This window comes from Marmota flaviventris, chromosome 3 (assembly GCF_047511675.1).
Source record: "Marmota flaviventris isolate mMarFla1 chromosome 3, mMarFla1.hap1, whole genome shotgun sequence".
Lineage (NCBI taxonomy): Eukaryota > Metazoa > Chordata > Mammalia > Rodentia > Sciuridae > Marmota > Marmota flaviventris.
Genome location: NC_092500.1, coordinates 75388199 through 75405101, shown reverse-complemented (window position 1 = coordinate 75405101; position 16903 = coordinate 75388199). Strand labels below are relative to the sequence as shown.

Below are 16903 nucleotides of genomic sequence, written 5' to 3'. Positions count from 1 at the left end.
CAGATAATTCTATATTATTTTTTAAAATCAATTCTGTCTCAGATTTCCTCAGTCTGTAATTTTGATGGATATATGTTACAATTTAGGAAAAATGAATATACTATTTGACATTAATATTCTATGTGCCATTTGCCTTTAATTTAATGGGTGGGTTGTTATGGTGCTACTGCCAAGACTTTTCATTCCAATTTCATTTCAATGTTGAAAGAGTGGCTTCTCCTTACCATTCTGTTCAGTAGAAATGGATTCTAGCAGAAAATAGATACTACTATGTATTTGGTTTCTTGTTACCAATTATATAATCTAAAGAAATACAGCAGAGAATAATAACTGCTCACACTGCATTTCATATAATAGTTAACATGTCTATTATAATCGATGGCATTTTAGTTACTGACATGATAGATTATTAATTTTTATTTTCCTATGAGGATGAATAACCTACTCATCTTGATTGTTTTTGAAGCTTCCTGAACTTCGCAAATATTACTGTCTTTAAACTTAAAATATCTTCGATAATAGATTTGATTCTACCTTTTGTTCTCTTTTAGCCTGTTAGTCTTATTACTGGATCCTCATAAAATATTTTATTCCCTTTCCTACAAAATGACTCCAGTTATCTTGCAGGCCTCAGCTCAATGAGCATCTCTCAGTATATCCTTACCTTGACTGTAGTACCCACCAAGGCAGGGATCAAGGACCTGTACACTCTCTATTTGATTCCTGGCACCCAACACAGAGCCTGGTTTACAAGAAGGTTTAAGTGTTTTACACTTAAGCAATACTCTACTGCTTCAATTCTGTTAAATCTATATTTAATTTTTTTGTCTGTTTCTATGAGGAAGGGTTCAATTTTCTGTACTTCTGAGCTTGATTTAATTGTAAAGAAAAGTATTTGTCACCTTCTTTGCCTAACACAACCACCCTTCATCCTGCATGATTACCTGTTTCTCTTCCTGAAATTGGAAATGGCACTTACATAATAGTTGGTTTCATTCTTACTAAACATTTAGAAGAATTAGTTTCCAATGTATTATGCCATATTTTATCAAGCTACCATATAATGAAATATTTAAAAATGCATTTAACAATTTTAGAAAAGACAAAATACCTGGAATAGCTTATAAATTGTAAGCATCATTTGCTTTTTTGACTTTTTTTCAAAGAGTGGCAAATTCTTAATTAATAAATCAATTAAAATAATGTTGCCTTTTGATCATATCATCAGGAATCCTGGTCATATTAGTTATTGGTATGGATCAGTCAGTATTCTCTAAAATTTGCTTATTATTTAATTTTAAACTGTAGCAACATTTTAGCATAGTTTCAAATATGTCTTTCTGTATTCATTATATTTTTGATAACATTTTAAATCTATTATTTTAAAGGTGGTTTTGTTTGGCTTACATGTAGCACTTCTAGTTTGTTTCAGTTATGTTTACATTGATTATTAGTAATAGCAATATATTAATATATGCTATTAGTGTCAAAGTTTATATATACATTTATACTGTAACCAATAGGAGCTCCTTATTTGTATACATTATACATATACATACATTGTATATAAAAATATATATAGATCATATATACTATATATAATATATGTATACTCATAAAACCAATATGACCTCATTATCAAACTTTAGTATGCAATACAGTATGCAATACACTCTACCTTTGTTCTGAACCATATGGGCATTACAAAATTTTTACACTTTACATATTTAGGATTATAATTGTACTATTTAAATTCAGATTGTACACATATACACAGATATCCACACAATGACACATATATATGTATATGTGTGTGTATGGATATACACTGCATTCTAACTAGTATTACAAATGTGTTGGTGTTTTATTATTTCTGATGATAGTGTAACATGCTGTTATATTTGGTAATGCTACAAACTTTATCAACTACTCTGAAATAACTAACAAAAATATATATTAATAATGCACAGCAAGGTATTTACATTGTTAGTAATATGAACTATGCAGGGTTTTGCATACTGATATTCCAAAATATTCAATGTCTGAGAATCCTCCTAAATCCCAAATATATTATTAAGCAGTTTATTATTTTATTTTTCTTCAAATACCAGGTTTCTTCAACAGCGGTTAAAAAAGGCTGTGCCCTATAACAGAATGAAACTTATGATTGTGGGAAATACTGGGAGTGGTAAAACCACCTTATTGCAGCAACTGATGAAAATCAAGAAATCAGATCTTGGAATGCAGGGGCCCACGGTTGGCATAGATGTGAAAGACTGGCCTATTCTAATAAGAGGCAAAAAGAAGAAAGACCTCATTCTAAACGTTTGGGATTTTGCAGGTATTTATTTTTCTAGGTATTCATTTGTTCACTTTTATCATTTATTCACAGCAGAAATTTAAAAACTTGACTTTTCTGTTCAAGTACAGCAGAGAGCTAGTAGTTATGGAATTATTTCAAAATCATTTCAATCAATAGGGGCTGCTCAAGCTAACTACTTGATTGTCAGTGGATACATACACTAAATGTTGTTTATCTCTGGTAAAATCCACCGTAGCCTTCCAAACATAACCTGTTGTTTTTCTCTTTTAAGATCAATAGTATTATCCTCCCACCATTTTTATAAAAAAAAAAAATCTTGCCTATTACCTGGAAGACTGAAAAAAAAAAAAAAAAAAAAAAAAACAAACCTAACCAAAACCAAACCCCTCTCTAATCTTCATTTAGGTCGTGAGGAATTCTACAGTACTCATCCCCATTTCATGACCCAACGGGCAGTGTATCTCGCTGTCTATGACCTTAGCAAAGGGCAGGCTGAAGTGGACGCCATGAAGCCCTGGCTCTTCAACATAAAGGTAAATGTTTAATCCCAGTTTTCTGGTCTTTGTATAATGTAATTTATTTTAGGCAAACAATCTCTTCAAATAGGCAGGGTTTTTTTTTTTGGGGGGGGGGTGTTGCTTTTTGTTTTTGTTTTTTAGGTCAGAAGCACTAAATTTTGAGTTGGAAAATTTTTGGAGTGTGAAGTCATGAAGAGACAATAAAGAGCTCCATTTGATGAATGTTATCAGCTCCTGAGTCCTTTTATGCTGTTAAACTTGAAAATAATTATATTCACTGTTTTCCATCATATTATTTTTAAATGGAAAGAGTACATGCTCATTGAATGATGCTCCAGTGGGCTCCTCTGTGAGCGTGAAGTCCTTTGGAACCCTGTGTCCAAACATTTGGAAATGGATCTGGACTGCATTTGCAATTGTTTTATAATCTGGGTGATTTTTTGAAACTTCTCTTTTCTTGACTTTGTTCTCATTTACACATACAGTGATGTGGGAAATATTATAGTGACAGTAATACCTGCTTAGTGACTTTTTTCTTTCATGGTAGACTACAGATTGAATGACTTTTAAGTGAATCCAGGAGATAAAATTGGCAAATATGGAAAAGAAAATATAAACCATGTTATATTACTTTGATGTAGTTTGAGGATTTATTGAATGCTTTTATTTAGAAGCACATTTAGCAAATAACCCATTTTAAGCATGAAATAAAATGGAAAGAAAAATAACACTACTACTTTAATGTATGCCACCTGAAAAAATGGTAAGAATTGTATTAAAAATGGACATAAAATTATTTATAAGCTTTTCTTAAAGACACATTTTTTTTTCTTTGAGGTTTAAGGAAATGTCTAGGTCCATTTTGTGTTGCTTTAACAGATGAACTGAGTCTGGGAAATTTATAAAGAACAGTGATTTATTTCTTACAGTTGTGGATGCTGGCAAGTCCAAGATGGAGGAGTTGGTATCTTATGAGGGCTTCTTGCTGTGTCATTCCATGGCAGAAGGCAGACAGGCAACAGGGTATATGTGCAGGGAAGAAGGCAAGAGGAGGGAACCATATTAGGAGCCCACTTCTGCAATGACAACTGGAGTCCACTGATAAGAAAGAGCCCTCAGGGCCTAATCCCTACATAATGGTCATCTCTCAACATTGCTGTCTTGGGAATTAAATTTCCAATATATGTACTTTCGGGGATACATTCAAACCATAACAAGAAGAAAAACAGTTATTGTTTTCTTCTAATGTTTTTTAGGTTTTCATTTTCATTCAACTGAATTTCATACAAAACAAATTTCAGCAGAAATATAAGGATATATCATTTTAAAGCAAACATTAGATTGTTTTCTTTCTTTCTTTTTCCTATAGGCTCGGGCTTCTTCATCCCCTGTGATTCTTGTTGGCACGCATTTGGATGTTTCTGATGAGAAGCAGCGCAAAGCCTGCATAAGCAAAATCACCAAGGAGCTCTTGAATAAGCGAGGGTTCCCTGCAATACGAGATTACCACTTTGTGAATGCCACGGAAGAGTCTGACGCTTTGGCAAAACTTCGGAAAACCATCATAAATGAGAGTCTCAATTTCAAGGTAATATGGCTTATGCAGACTGCAGGCTGGTAGATAAATATAATTTATTAATTCTCATGTTACGCAACTCTCTAGAAATGTCAGAAGTCTTGAGAAAAGAGCAATTATCTTAAAATTGTGGGTTTATTCATAGCCCTTAGAATTATTACTTTCAATTTGATAATTACTTATTTATACCAGACCTCATTTGTCATTCATAGAAATAGGAATAAAAAGTAATTACAGGATCCTGAGAGAATCTAAGCGGATGTTTCTGGGACATTGAGAAAATATTACTGAGAGACTGAGTGCTTCTGATGCCCTTTCTCTCCCAACTTCCCATCAAATTAACATCGGGGTCTTGAGATCTTCTATTGGCTCTTATTTTGCTATCTCCTCCTTTCTTTTGGAGTTTCCATTTTATGCACAGCTTGATCTTCCTAGTGGCTTCTTCATGTTTCTGGTTCTTGTGATTCCCATTCCAGTTTTTTTCCTCTTAGTATTTTGAAACTTTTGAGATAACTCTTTCATTTACTGGTCAAGATCATTAATTTGGTTTTCAGCAGCATCTAAATTATTACTTAGTTCATACAAACTAGGTTTTTTATTTTAGGACTTTAAAAAATTCCCAAAGTTCTCTTCTGGTAAGTCAGATATTCATATAATATAAACATATTTGTCATCAGGGAGAATACTTTTTTTAAAAATACTTGCAGGAGAAAGAAATCTTCCTGGGGTTCTAATGGGAACATGGTATAGACTGTACTGAAAAACACTGGATAGTTCAGCATGACCAAATGATGAGGAATTTCATTTGGACTCAGTTGGGTTAGCTCATTAGCACTAATGATTGAGATCATGGTTTTTAGCCAGAGTCCTGTTTGGCCTGGGCAGTCCCAGCATAGTGATTAATAGTGTTCCAGTACATTCTAAAAGCATTCCAATTTGGATGATAAATTAAGTGATCACCTTGGTTATTACTCCATGTGAGCTAGTTAGCTTGGTTCTATTCCATTTCCACAGGTTGTGCTCCAACTCAAAACCCAATGAGCCATTTATAAATGTGTTGGTCTTTGTGGTAGTATGCTTGTATCTTTTGATACACACTTATTACAGTTATTAAAATATTTTACTGAAGGTGGATTAGTAGTGGCATTTTATGTAAGAAGAATGCATTATGTCTTCGAAGATTTTTCTACTCTCTGTGGGAGATAGAATTTGAGAGTAGTACACTTTTAAAAATACAAATAAAATACTGGTCATTTAAAGAAATTTGCTGTTACTTAAAATATTTTAATAATTTTCCTTTTTTTCATTGCTGCCAAAATATATATCAAATTGTAGAAGACTTTTTTGTGGAGAATGAATTTGTTTTGGAAAAACCTGAATTTAGTTGATGCAAAAGTGTGTAGAAGAGGCGTTGATTCATTAAGCTGAATTAATACTGCTTTTTGGCTAGTAGCAAGATATCACAATCAACAAGGCCAATTTTCTTCTTGCACTTATAAATGAACTTTAAAGACAACTCTACATAAGGAAGAAAACAAATACTTTGAGCAATGGCAGTATTACTTAAAGAAAGATATACTGCTAATGGATGTATCATTTTGACATATTGGTTTGAAAAATCTCTGGATTTCTTTGTAGACCAGTGACTCTTTCAGATGACCCCAGGTTGGTGAGGCTGCTGGAGCCTGAATATTCTTCCTCTCTGAGATGCTTCAACCTGTCTTCAAACAGCAGCTTTTAATTGATTAGAGTCTTATTTCCCCCCTCCCATTTATTTTCATTTTTCCTTTTATCTTGTCTATTCTCTAATATTTCCCTAGCCTTATAAACAGAGTCTTTAGAATACATTTTTTCTTTTTTTTTTTTGGCTCAGCCTGGTGATGGCCTGATAATCAAGGTAAAAGGAGATGCAGGAAAAAACCAAAGTCAGCGCTGACAATAATGCTTACTATCAGAACAGGCTTCTCCTCCTGGCCCTGTGACCCAGTCCTATTAAATTCATCCCCTTTCTGCCTATTCTGCTTCCTGTGAAATCTTTATTTCTTCCTTAGATTAAAACATAAACTTCGAAAGTTCTATTTCATCTTAACTTCTAAATAATAAAAAAAAATATTAAAAGTGGAGGCTAGTAGAATTCTGTTTCATTTTCTTGGACAAAGGATGTAAGAAAACAGTTTTTTGAAAAACCATTTTTTTGATGAACTTGGAAGTCAATGGCTATGGGTGCTGTATATCAGGTTCTTTAACCCTCTAGTTATAAGTAGGAAAAGAACAGCTAAAATTTTGTGTTTATGTGTGCCAAATAATACTGAATTTCTATTCATAATAAGTTTGCTTAAGTTATGGTAGTTATTGTCAGGTTAAAAATATATATAAAAATTATCAGGGATCCAGAAATGGTCAGAGTTTGCCATCTGGTGGTTATTTAAGACATTTCAGTTACTATTGTTAAAGAAAACTGTATTTGTACTTAAAATTAGCTTTTTAAGGAAAAAAAAGATCAGCATATGTATTTTCCAAAAACATTTGGAAAGTACGTTTATTATAGAAACTTTATAAGATACTATCATCTTAAGATAACTCTTTGAAAAGCTTACTTTATATGTTTCTCAACTATTAAGCAGTGATTAGATTCCCAGTGGTTGCCTTCTTGAGACAGAATCATTGTGTTTAGATGATTTCTTATTTTCCCAAGTTCAAGGTTCCATGAGAAAAAATAGCTTGAGTGAGAAGATTTTATGTCTCTAGGCTTAATTATTGATATTTACAATTTGCCAGTATAACATTTTTTAAACAACAAGCACAGAATTTAGCGTTTTACCTCTAGGTGTGAGTATTTTATCTAATACAAAAGAGTCCAAAGTTCTTTAATAGTTACTGATGTCATATGCTAACATGTTGATTGCATATAAGCCTAAGGCTTTAGAAAAGAGAAAATTCTTTTGTTATGGTTATCAATTTATCTTTTTTTTGGCCAGGAAATATCCGGATGATTAGATAAATATTTTTGTGCAAATAGCAAATAAAAATAAAAATTAAAGAAGTGTATATAAAATAGACTTGATAGTTCTTTCCAAATTGACCTGTGTCCATACTTTTCTTATTTCAATTTCATGTTCTATTCATTACAATTTAAATAGATTTACATTGTATCTCAATTTTGTTCACACATATATTTCTGAATGATATATCTATCATTTCTATAAAAACTATTAGCCCTGCATTTACAAAACAAATACAAAATAAAATAGGTTTTTACAGCTTATCTTTTGTAATTTTATAGATTCGAGATCAGCCTGTCGTTGGGCAGCTAATTCCAGACTGCTATGTAGAACTTGAGAAAATCATTTTATCAGAGCGTAAAAATGTGCCAATCGAATTTCCTGTAATTGATCGGAAACGATTATTACAACTAGTGAAAGAAAATCAGCTGCAGTTAGATGAAAATGAGCTTCCTCATGCAGTTCACTTCCTAAATGAATCAGGTTTGTGTGTTTATTTGTTTTACATTTCTTTTTTCAAAACGTGGTCATAGTTCTTTGTAAAAATGTGTCTGAATCTTGTATAGACTATATTTACAACTTAAGAGAATGTCTACAAAATTCTTACAACAGGCCACTGATTTTTAGAAGATCATTATGTGGATGGATGTTGAATAATAATCATGTCATGAAAAAATAATTTAGAAATCATCTAAGGACTCCTGAGCAGGAATTAAAACACGTGGGTTCCTGAACCCACATGAGTGTGGTTTTGCTGTTCAGGTGCTATTGAACACTGAGAATACCCATACCCTTTCATAGAGTCAAATGAATTTAGTGGATGTCATGGTTATTTTTATGCTGTAAAGGATACTTTTTACTGCAATGGTTTTCCTGGGTCATTTAGAGTCGAAGGCTGTCTGAGATGACGCAGCTCCTGATTGTCAAATCTTGCTGTTTTCATCACTCATGGATCTCATAGTAAACCAACTGCAGCACTAATTGTGTCTTTGCCTGGAATTATCTTGCTAAAAATGTGGGAGTTAATTTGTGCATCTTGAGAAAGTGTCTGGGAAATTGTTTTTGATCCCTGAATTCTTTTATATGAAAAATATCTAATGTTGATGATAATCTATTCCCTTTTCTTATTATTCTTTAATCAGATAGACTGTGATAAGTTGTGTGTTTTTTCTTAAAATCTGTATTGAAAATAAGATAAGTCTTTGGAGTGTACATTTAGAAAGTGAAAAGTAAATTATGGATTTTTATTTTTTATAAGTATATGTTCTTCAATGCATTTATCCGAAATTTGCTTACATATGGTCAATTTATATAGTTCAAAAATAATTAATTTATAGTATTGAACTTTGAGCTTGGGAACAGTATGCCCAGCCTCTAGTCCCAGTGATGCCACTAATTGTGCTAAAAGTTTCTTATCTGTAAGATAAGGTAGTTGGACTAGACTTTCTCTAAAGCTCCTCAGTATTCGTATGTTCTAGATTCCATGTTTCACTGTTTGATGAATTTTTGGCACAGGAGTCCTTCTTCATTTTCAAGACCCAGCACTGCAGTTAAGCGACTTATATTTTGTGGAACCCAAGTGGCTTTGTAAAGTCATGGCCCAGGTTGGTGTCTTACATTTTAGGGGTATTTGATTTGCAGAGATTGAAAAGTTGAACAGATAGCACCCAGAGCACTGAGCATCTTAGCAGTTGTGTTCAGTTAAAGTATTGTGAATATAGAAAACTACAGAATACTTTATGGAGAAGACTGTTCAAAGAGCTTCATGGAAGAGGATATCTTAGAGTTCACTTTCGTGTCTCTGTTTCCAAGTCACAGATAAACACTGTACCTTGTATTCTTTGCCACTTTTCTAGATCCTGATAATATGTTCAGTTTGGCTATTCACCTGGTCAATGAATAAAGGCCTTATGAAAATCCTTGGGGCAAACACATATGAGGAAATTGGGTTGATGGGCCTGTTGAAACCTCTACCTTGATAATATGGAGGGGAGTTTCCACTCTTAAGGGCATAGTCTAAACTGTATAAGCTTTTGAAAACTTTGGATGGTGGTGGTTATAATTCTCTTTTCTCCATTTGTACTCCATATGGAAAATAAGTTCTCCCACTTATAACCCAATGCCAATGAGTTTTATTAATTAGTTATAATAATTCTTCTTTATACATTTACCATAGAAAATCACTAAATTAGAACACATGAGCTCAGAGTTTCTCAGCCTCAACACCATTGACATAGTTCTTTTTTGCACATCATAGGATGATAGCAGCATTTTTGTTATACTTTCTGGATGCTGGCTGCACCTTCCCAGTTATGACAAGTAAACATGAATCTAGACGTTGATAAAAAGTTTTCTGGGGGGTGCAAAATTCCTCCAGCTGAGAATGATTGTGTGTAGCTTAATCATAAACTGCAGTGAGCTGGGGGTGGGGAGGATATGTACTTATTGGTAATTATCTTGCTTATGATCAAAATTTATAGTTTTGCCTGTGGCTTGCTGAGGTCCTAAAATAATTATATATTTTTATATCAGAAATATCTCTTCCAATTAAATCATAATTAAGTTTCCTCAAATAATCTTGAATACTAACTCCTAAATTCCATTTAAGGATATAAAGGAAGGTATTTTGAAGAGAGAATTCAGTGGAGGCTAATTCCTATACTATGGAATTTGAGAGCATATTGAAACATTATTGTAATTGGCATCTAATTGTAATGGGCCAGTTTTTTTCTATTTTGTCATGTATTTTTAGGTTAGATTTTCATTCTTCTGCATGTGTGCCATGAAAAGTGTGATTTTACTCATCATCTATTAAATGATAACAGAACCAGTAATGTAACCAAAGGCACATGCTCTAGACTCAGCTTGATCTGTGTTGACATATCTTCTAAATACTAGTTTCTAACATTTCTTAACATTTTAAGCCCTTATCCATTCATAAAATGAGTATGATAACAATAGCTTCTTCTGTATTAATTACCTCTGTAGTTCTGTGTGAGCAGTAAATATTAGCTAATTTTATATTTGATGTAATTATATAACATTATGCTAGGAAATGAAAAAAACATCTTTAAAACTGTAAAAATGTACTCATGTAGTTTTGGAAAGTGTGTCAGGTAGGGAGAAAATTAAAACATATATGTAGGTAGATATATCTGGGAGTAAAGAGAGTTTTAAATATAACCTCCAGATTTTGTTGTAGGCAGCTATCAGAATCTCCACACAGGCAGGAAAAGGCTAACTTTACCCCCAAGAGTGATGTTTCCATGTGAAGTGGAACATGTATAGATAATATTAGGGTGAGCATGTTCTCTATAGTGTAATAAGGAAGAGATTTGTATTAGAATCATCCTTTCAAAAACAAAAACAGATTTCTATCATGAGCACAATAAAATTTCTGAAGATTCTATAGGATAATTAAGTCAAAACTCCATAAAAGTTCTCCTTCTCTTTAACATATTATAGTATTAATATGCTAATCTAAGTGAAAATTAAATCAAGAATTCAAACAGCTCAAAGTTATTTCAAAAGACATACTTAGAATGTTGGTAAAATGATAATTTAAATTTGTTATTAACTTACCAAGTAAATACCATCATTTTTATTTATGCTGATAAATTGAAATATAATGTCATTTTCACTTAGATTTAATGGTAAGGAAAGCTATAAATAACCATGTGAAAGCAAAGCAACTTGTCTGATATTCATCTTCAGAAATAAATAGGGGTGTTCACCTCCATGAATCATCAAGACAAGGGCAGGAATAATTTCATGGTGCAGAAGCTCTAATGAGCCCACCTACCCTCTATGTACCCTGAGCTGTTAGGTCACTAACTTATTAAGGAAGGTTCTGTCAAGGCAGGGAGAAGTTTGCAAAACTCATTTAACTATATGATAAAAAAATATGAAAGAGAGCTATTCAAGAATCAGGTGGAGCATTAATCGGCTTGCATGGAAATTTAGTCTTGATAATATGCTGGGAAAATACAGAAAAAAATTTGAAATGTTTGTTTCCTTGAATAAGGGCATAAATTAGCAGGTATATACAGTAGTTAGTAGGTTGAGGGAATAGTAGGGGGGATTTTAAAGGTGAAAAGATAGTGTTTTAGATTTTATTAGCATGTAATAAGCTACCCCAAAATTTAGAGGCTTGAAACACCAAGAACATATTATTTCTCAGTCTTCTGTGTGTCAGCTGGTTTCAGCTGAGTGGTTCTGCTCCACGTGATGTTGGTATGGCCATTCAATTGGTTTCATTTGTTGAATGAGGCTGGAAAGTCCCAGAAGGCTACACTTAGGCTTGGGTGGTACTGGTGCTCTTCCATGAGACCTCTCCATGACTGGGTTGGGCTTCCTGAATGAAGAGCACAGGGTAATTAGACAAGGTACATGGTGGCAGGCTATCAAGAGAAATGAAGCAAAAGTCGCTAGTCCTGTTAAAGGCTAGGCTCAAAACTGGCAAAACATCAATTCTGCTACATTCTAGTGGCCAGAGCAACCACAAGCCCAGATTGAAGGGGAGGGGAAATGGGATGCATTTCTTGATGGACTGAGTAGTACATGTATAGGGAGAGAAAAATTATTGTTTTCCACCTTTGAAAAATCAAGTACAAATATTGGTAAGACACTATAGATCTACTAGGAAAATCAAGTACAGGCTCTTTTAAAAATGATTTTGTTAATAAAAACTTGCTGTTAGATAAAAATGAATTTGTCTAAGTAAAATAAGTAGATAAAAATGGCTAACATATGAGGGGGGTTACTTTGCATTTCACAAAGATGACCTCATTTAATTCTCACCACAGCTATTTAAGTGGTGCTATTAGTACCCATGTTGAAGATAAAGAAATTGATGGACAGAGTTATGATTTCTAACCAATTAGTTTGACTTCAGTGATGTTAAAACTATCTGTAGGATAAAGTGCTCCAATCACATTTACTCAAAATTCACACATTCAACAATACTTATTCAGTATTTACTATGTTCCAGATATTATTCTGGTGCTGGGCTTATAGCACTAACAAAATTGTGCAGGCATAAGACTAGCATTCAAATTAGAGGGAAAAAACTGATAAGTCCACATATAATATACTGGCGATGCTGAGTGCCACAAAGAAAATGTGAAGTATGGTTGGAGATACAAGATTTCCAGAGAGGTTCTTAAGACTTAAAAAACACTAAAATGGTTAAACCATTTGCCTCACTTCCTAAATTTTAAGGACAGTCTGATCTTATATAAAGTAACAGCATGAGAAAAGTCTAAACTACAATTTCTACTATGCAGTGGCCCATGGCCCATTGCCATTAGAAGCCAGTGTGCCCAATCAATCATGCATTCATTGATTCAATAAAAATTACACACCCAGAATAGAAATGTAGAGATGGGTGAAACAAGTCCTTGGGCCTAAGGATTTTACAATTTAGTATTTTACTTAGCTGCATGAAAATGAAAAATAATGCTTTCACCTATTTAAGAATCCCTTAAACATTATAAATCTACTAAAATATGAAGCATACACCTCTTTTTCAAATAAATTTGCTAAAAATTAATTGAAATATGTACATAGATGGCACATAAGGGCTTATTATATACTAAAAATTGTGATATACACTTTGCAAACTTTACATGTGTCATTTTATTCTCACAGCAATCTAAAAGACACTTTCATTTTCTCATTTTACAGAGAAGGAAACTGTCCCTTAAAGAAATCAAATCCTTTCCCAAGTTCATATAGCTTGTCGTTCAGCCTAGATTTGAATTTGCATTCTTCTGAACCAGATTCAGATTCATAAATGCTATGACAATGATCAAAGCTCATTGAAAGGTCTCTGTGCTAAAATCATTTGGGTTGCTTGTTAAATAGCATATTCTCAAGCCTTACCCCAGACTTACCCCAGATTTTGCACATAGAATCCAGCAAAATATAGTAGTTACCTAGAGACTCACTAACCTGTACTCCTCAGCCTCTTTTCCAATTGATGGAAGCCCTCTCCTATATTATATGAATGTCAAGTAGGATTTTACTGTAAGCCTGCAGTGATAAAAGTTTGGAAGATAATTTCCCTAGGAATGTATTAGTGATAAGATTGCAGTACAAATCTAGGGTATCAGATGGATCTGTTAATTGAATCAAGCAAAATCTCAAGGTTCATTTCAGAGAATCCCAATAAATTCTGATCTGAATTTACTCTCTTAAGCTAATAAATGTTTTTCAAGGAGGAAGGCCCCATTAGGTTTCCAGACTGAGTAGCTGCTAGAAAAATTAGGTCTTCTGTTGTATTGGACAGACTGTTCTAATCATTTTCACTGAGCAAAGAGACATGAAAAACTTTAAATTTGAAACATTTCAGAAAGTAAATCCTGGTGATGACTTATGAGTTTAAATCTTTCAGATTTTGACAGTAAAAGTGGAAGGCTATCCAAAACATCCTAAGGGAATTATTTCACGTAGAGATGTGGAAAAATTTCTTTCAAAGAAAAGGAGATTTCCGAAGAACTACATGACACAGTATTTTAAACTCCTAGAAAAATTCCAGATTGCTTTGCCAACAGGAGAAGAATATTTGCTGGTTCCAAGCAGGTAAAAAAAAAAAAAAAACCCTTAAAAATTTAATTTCTTGGAAATTTACCATTTATTATATTGTTTTAATTGTAATGGTGATTTTGTTGCATAATAGATATACTAAATTTCTTTTTACTCCTTTTGTAAACTTCCTACATAAATACAGCACATATTTTTAATGGAAACATTGTATCTGATACTAAATATATAGTGAAATATGATGTTAAAGTGAAAATTATTCTGATCGGTGGATGACAGTTCTAAGTATAGATATATACTTTTTTCTAGGACTTATGCTTTTTCAAGTTATATATAATCTTAATATTTGTCTATGTATAACTAATTATAATAATTTATTACTGTACATAGTATTATTGAAAAAATCATACTTATTACATCTGAGCAATGATCATTGAATTTTTAACGTAGGAAGAGCATATTGCAAAAGAATATTATAAATAAGGTGCAGTTTCTTGGAACAGTTATCTTCACTGACTTTGAGTAGTAAAGTACTTCACCCAATATGGTTGGGTATTTTCTAAAGGTATAATGATGTTGTACTTTTCTCTTTAGTTTGTCGGACCACAGACCTGTGATAGAACTTCCCCATTGTGAGAACTCAGAAATTATCATTCGACTGTATGAAATGCCTTATTTTCCAATGGGATTTTGGTCAAGATTAATCAATCGATTACTTGAAATTTCACCTTACATGCTTTCAGGAAGAGGTATGTACTTAAAGAAGACTTAATATTTCGATAAATTAAGGAGAAAAATACTGTCCTTTCCCCAGAGTTTACTTGTTTGGAAGGCAATTGAATTCAGAAATAAGCTCAGAAAACTCCAAAGAGGTCATTATATATAAACACATGTAAACTCATGGAATTTTTCTGGAAGTAAAGTCCTCAGGTCCTTACTGAAGCCTATTTTCATGTTAGACACATTTCCAACAACTAAATTAATTTCTTTCTTTCCATGCCACAGCAAACGAGAAGCTATAATTTTAAAAAGTGGGATTAACAGGAGTCCTAGGTTTAAATACACAAGTGTGTGTATGCACGCACATACACACAGAACATACAGATGAAGAAACAGTAACAAAAAGAAGGGAGCACTGCATAGGAGGGGAGTTTTACTTGACAACTGTATTAGGTACTGACCATTCAGGATACAGACTGTCACATCTCCATTCTGCTGCATAATCTCTGAGGAATTTACAAAAAAGAACAACAATGGGTGTTTATAATGATTATTTAAAAAAATTATAATAAAAAATGTCTTAATACTCCAAGGGGAGAAATATAATTTTTTTCTGGTCCAAAGGCAGACTTATAAAATAAATCTTATATTGCTTGGAATTAACATATAGCTAATTCCTAAATGACCTTAATAGAGTATGAAAATAAACTTTTCAAAAGTTATCACAACTTATTTATGACTCTCTTTCTTCATATATGTTAATCATATCAAATTTATTACCAGCATGTGCCTGAAATGTGTCTTAAGAACTCTAAAGGACATTTGATTTATTTTATTGCAAAATTAAGAATAAAATATTTAATGCAAAATTTAATGAATATGATGAGGACTCATTAACAACCAAACACTTTCTTTAAATAAATATATCTGTATTCCTGCTACCTGAGGTGTGGGCAGTAGCTTTTCTTTTTAACTTACCAAGTAGTTAATAATTAATAAATATATTTGGATCCTCTTCACTTCCCTGCAGAGCGAGCACTTCGCCCAAACAGAATGTACTGGAGACAAGGCATTTATTTGAATTGGTCTCCTGAAGCTTACTGTTTGGTAGGATCTGAAGTCTTAGACAATCACCCAGAGAGCTTCTTAAAAATTACAGTTCCTTCTTGTAGAAAAGGTAAGCAAATTAATTTGAAACTTTGAGTTGTACCCTTTTAGAAATCTAAACTTTAAAGGGGAGGAGGAGAAGGGGAAGTACGGGGGACTGAATTAGAACAAATATATCCATGCTTTTATAATCATGTCAAAATGAATCCTGTTGTTATTTATAACTAAAAAGAACCAATAAAAATGAAAAAGTTGTATCATAAGCAAAATCAAACACAAATAGCCCTTTCCAGAACTAGAGCATGATGACATGCACCTGAAACCCAAGCTACTTGGGTGGATGAGGCTGGAGGAATTCAAGTGTAGTGAGACCCTGACTTAAAAACACTCAAACCAAATCAAAACAACAACTTTCCAACAACTTTCAAAATAACAACTTGCCTAGCTTCACAGCAGTATGGGTTGATGAGCTCTTATATGAATTCTGCAGGCTGTATTCTTCTGGGCCAAGTTGTGGACCACATCGATTCTCTCATGGAGGAATGGTTTCCTGGGTTGCTGGAGATTGATATTTGTGGTGAAGGAGAAACTCTGTTGAAGAAATGGGCATTATACAGTTTTAATGATGGTGAAGAACATCAGAAAATCTTACTTGATGACTTGATGAAGAAAGCAGAAGAAGGTATGGTGGTGTACTCTCATACAACTTACAGGTGTTTAAAAGTGAAGTGACTTTTTTATGTAAAAATTATCTTTATCTATAGGGATCAGTTGAAAGATACTATATTCAATTAAATATATTTTAATATATTTATATTAAATAGTATATTTAATAGTGGCAATTCAGAAAAAATTATTTTTAACAATAAAATTTTGCATTCTCTGTTTTGAAAATGTTGTTTTGAGAGTTTGAATGCTTGCTTTTGGAATGATGTAACCTCATCTGTGAAACAAAAGTACTAACAAATCTATCTCATAGAATTGTTAAAAAGAGTACAATACATGGACATAATTTACCAACATTTTGCCATATGATAGTTGCTTCATAGATGTGGCAAAAATATCTCTAGTTTAAACAAAATCTCTATTTTTATTTTATAAATTATTTTATAAA

General features: G+C 32.8%; 1 protein-coding gene across 3 annotated transcripts in view; it reads left to right on the top strand.

Moving 5' to 3' along the window:
* The window catches only part of Lrrk2 (leucine rich repeat kinase 2), a 127592-nt gene that overhangs the window by 69737 nt on the left and 40952 nt on the right, over positions 1 to 16903 (top strand). For all 3 annotated transcript variants that reach the window (XM_071609970.1, XM_027934119.2, XM_071609969.1), the window contains exons 29-37: positions 2112 to 2341; positions 2729 to 2856; positions 4211 to 4429; positions 7701 to 7902; positions 8935 to 9023; positions 13814 to 14001; positions 14557 to 14711; positions 15713 to 15859; positions 16280 to 16471. In XM_071609970.1, the coding sequence (XP_071466071.1) occupies positions 2112 to 2341; positions 2729 to 2856; positions 4211 to 4429; positions 7701 to 7902; positions 8935 to 9023; positions 13814 to 14001; positions 14557 to 14711; positions 15713 to 15859; positions 16280 to 16471 (1550 nt within the window). The remainder of the gene's footprint in view (positions 1 to 2111; positions 2342 to 2728; positions 2857 to 4210; positions 4430 to 7700; positions 7903 to 8934; positions 9024 to 13813; positions 14002 to 14556; positions 14712 to 15712; positions 15860 to 16279; positions 16472 to 16903) is intronic.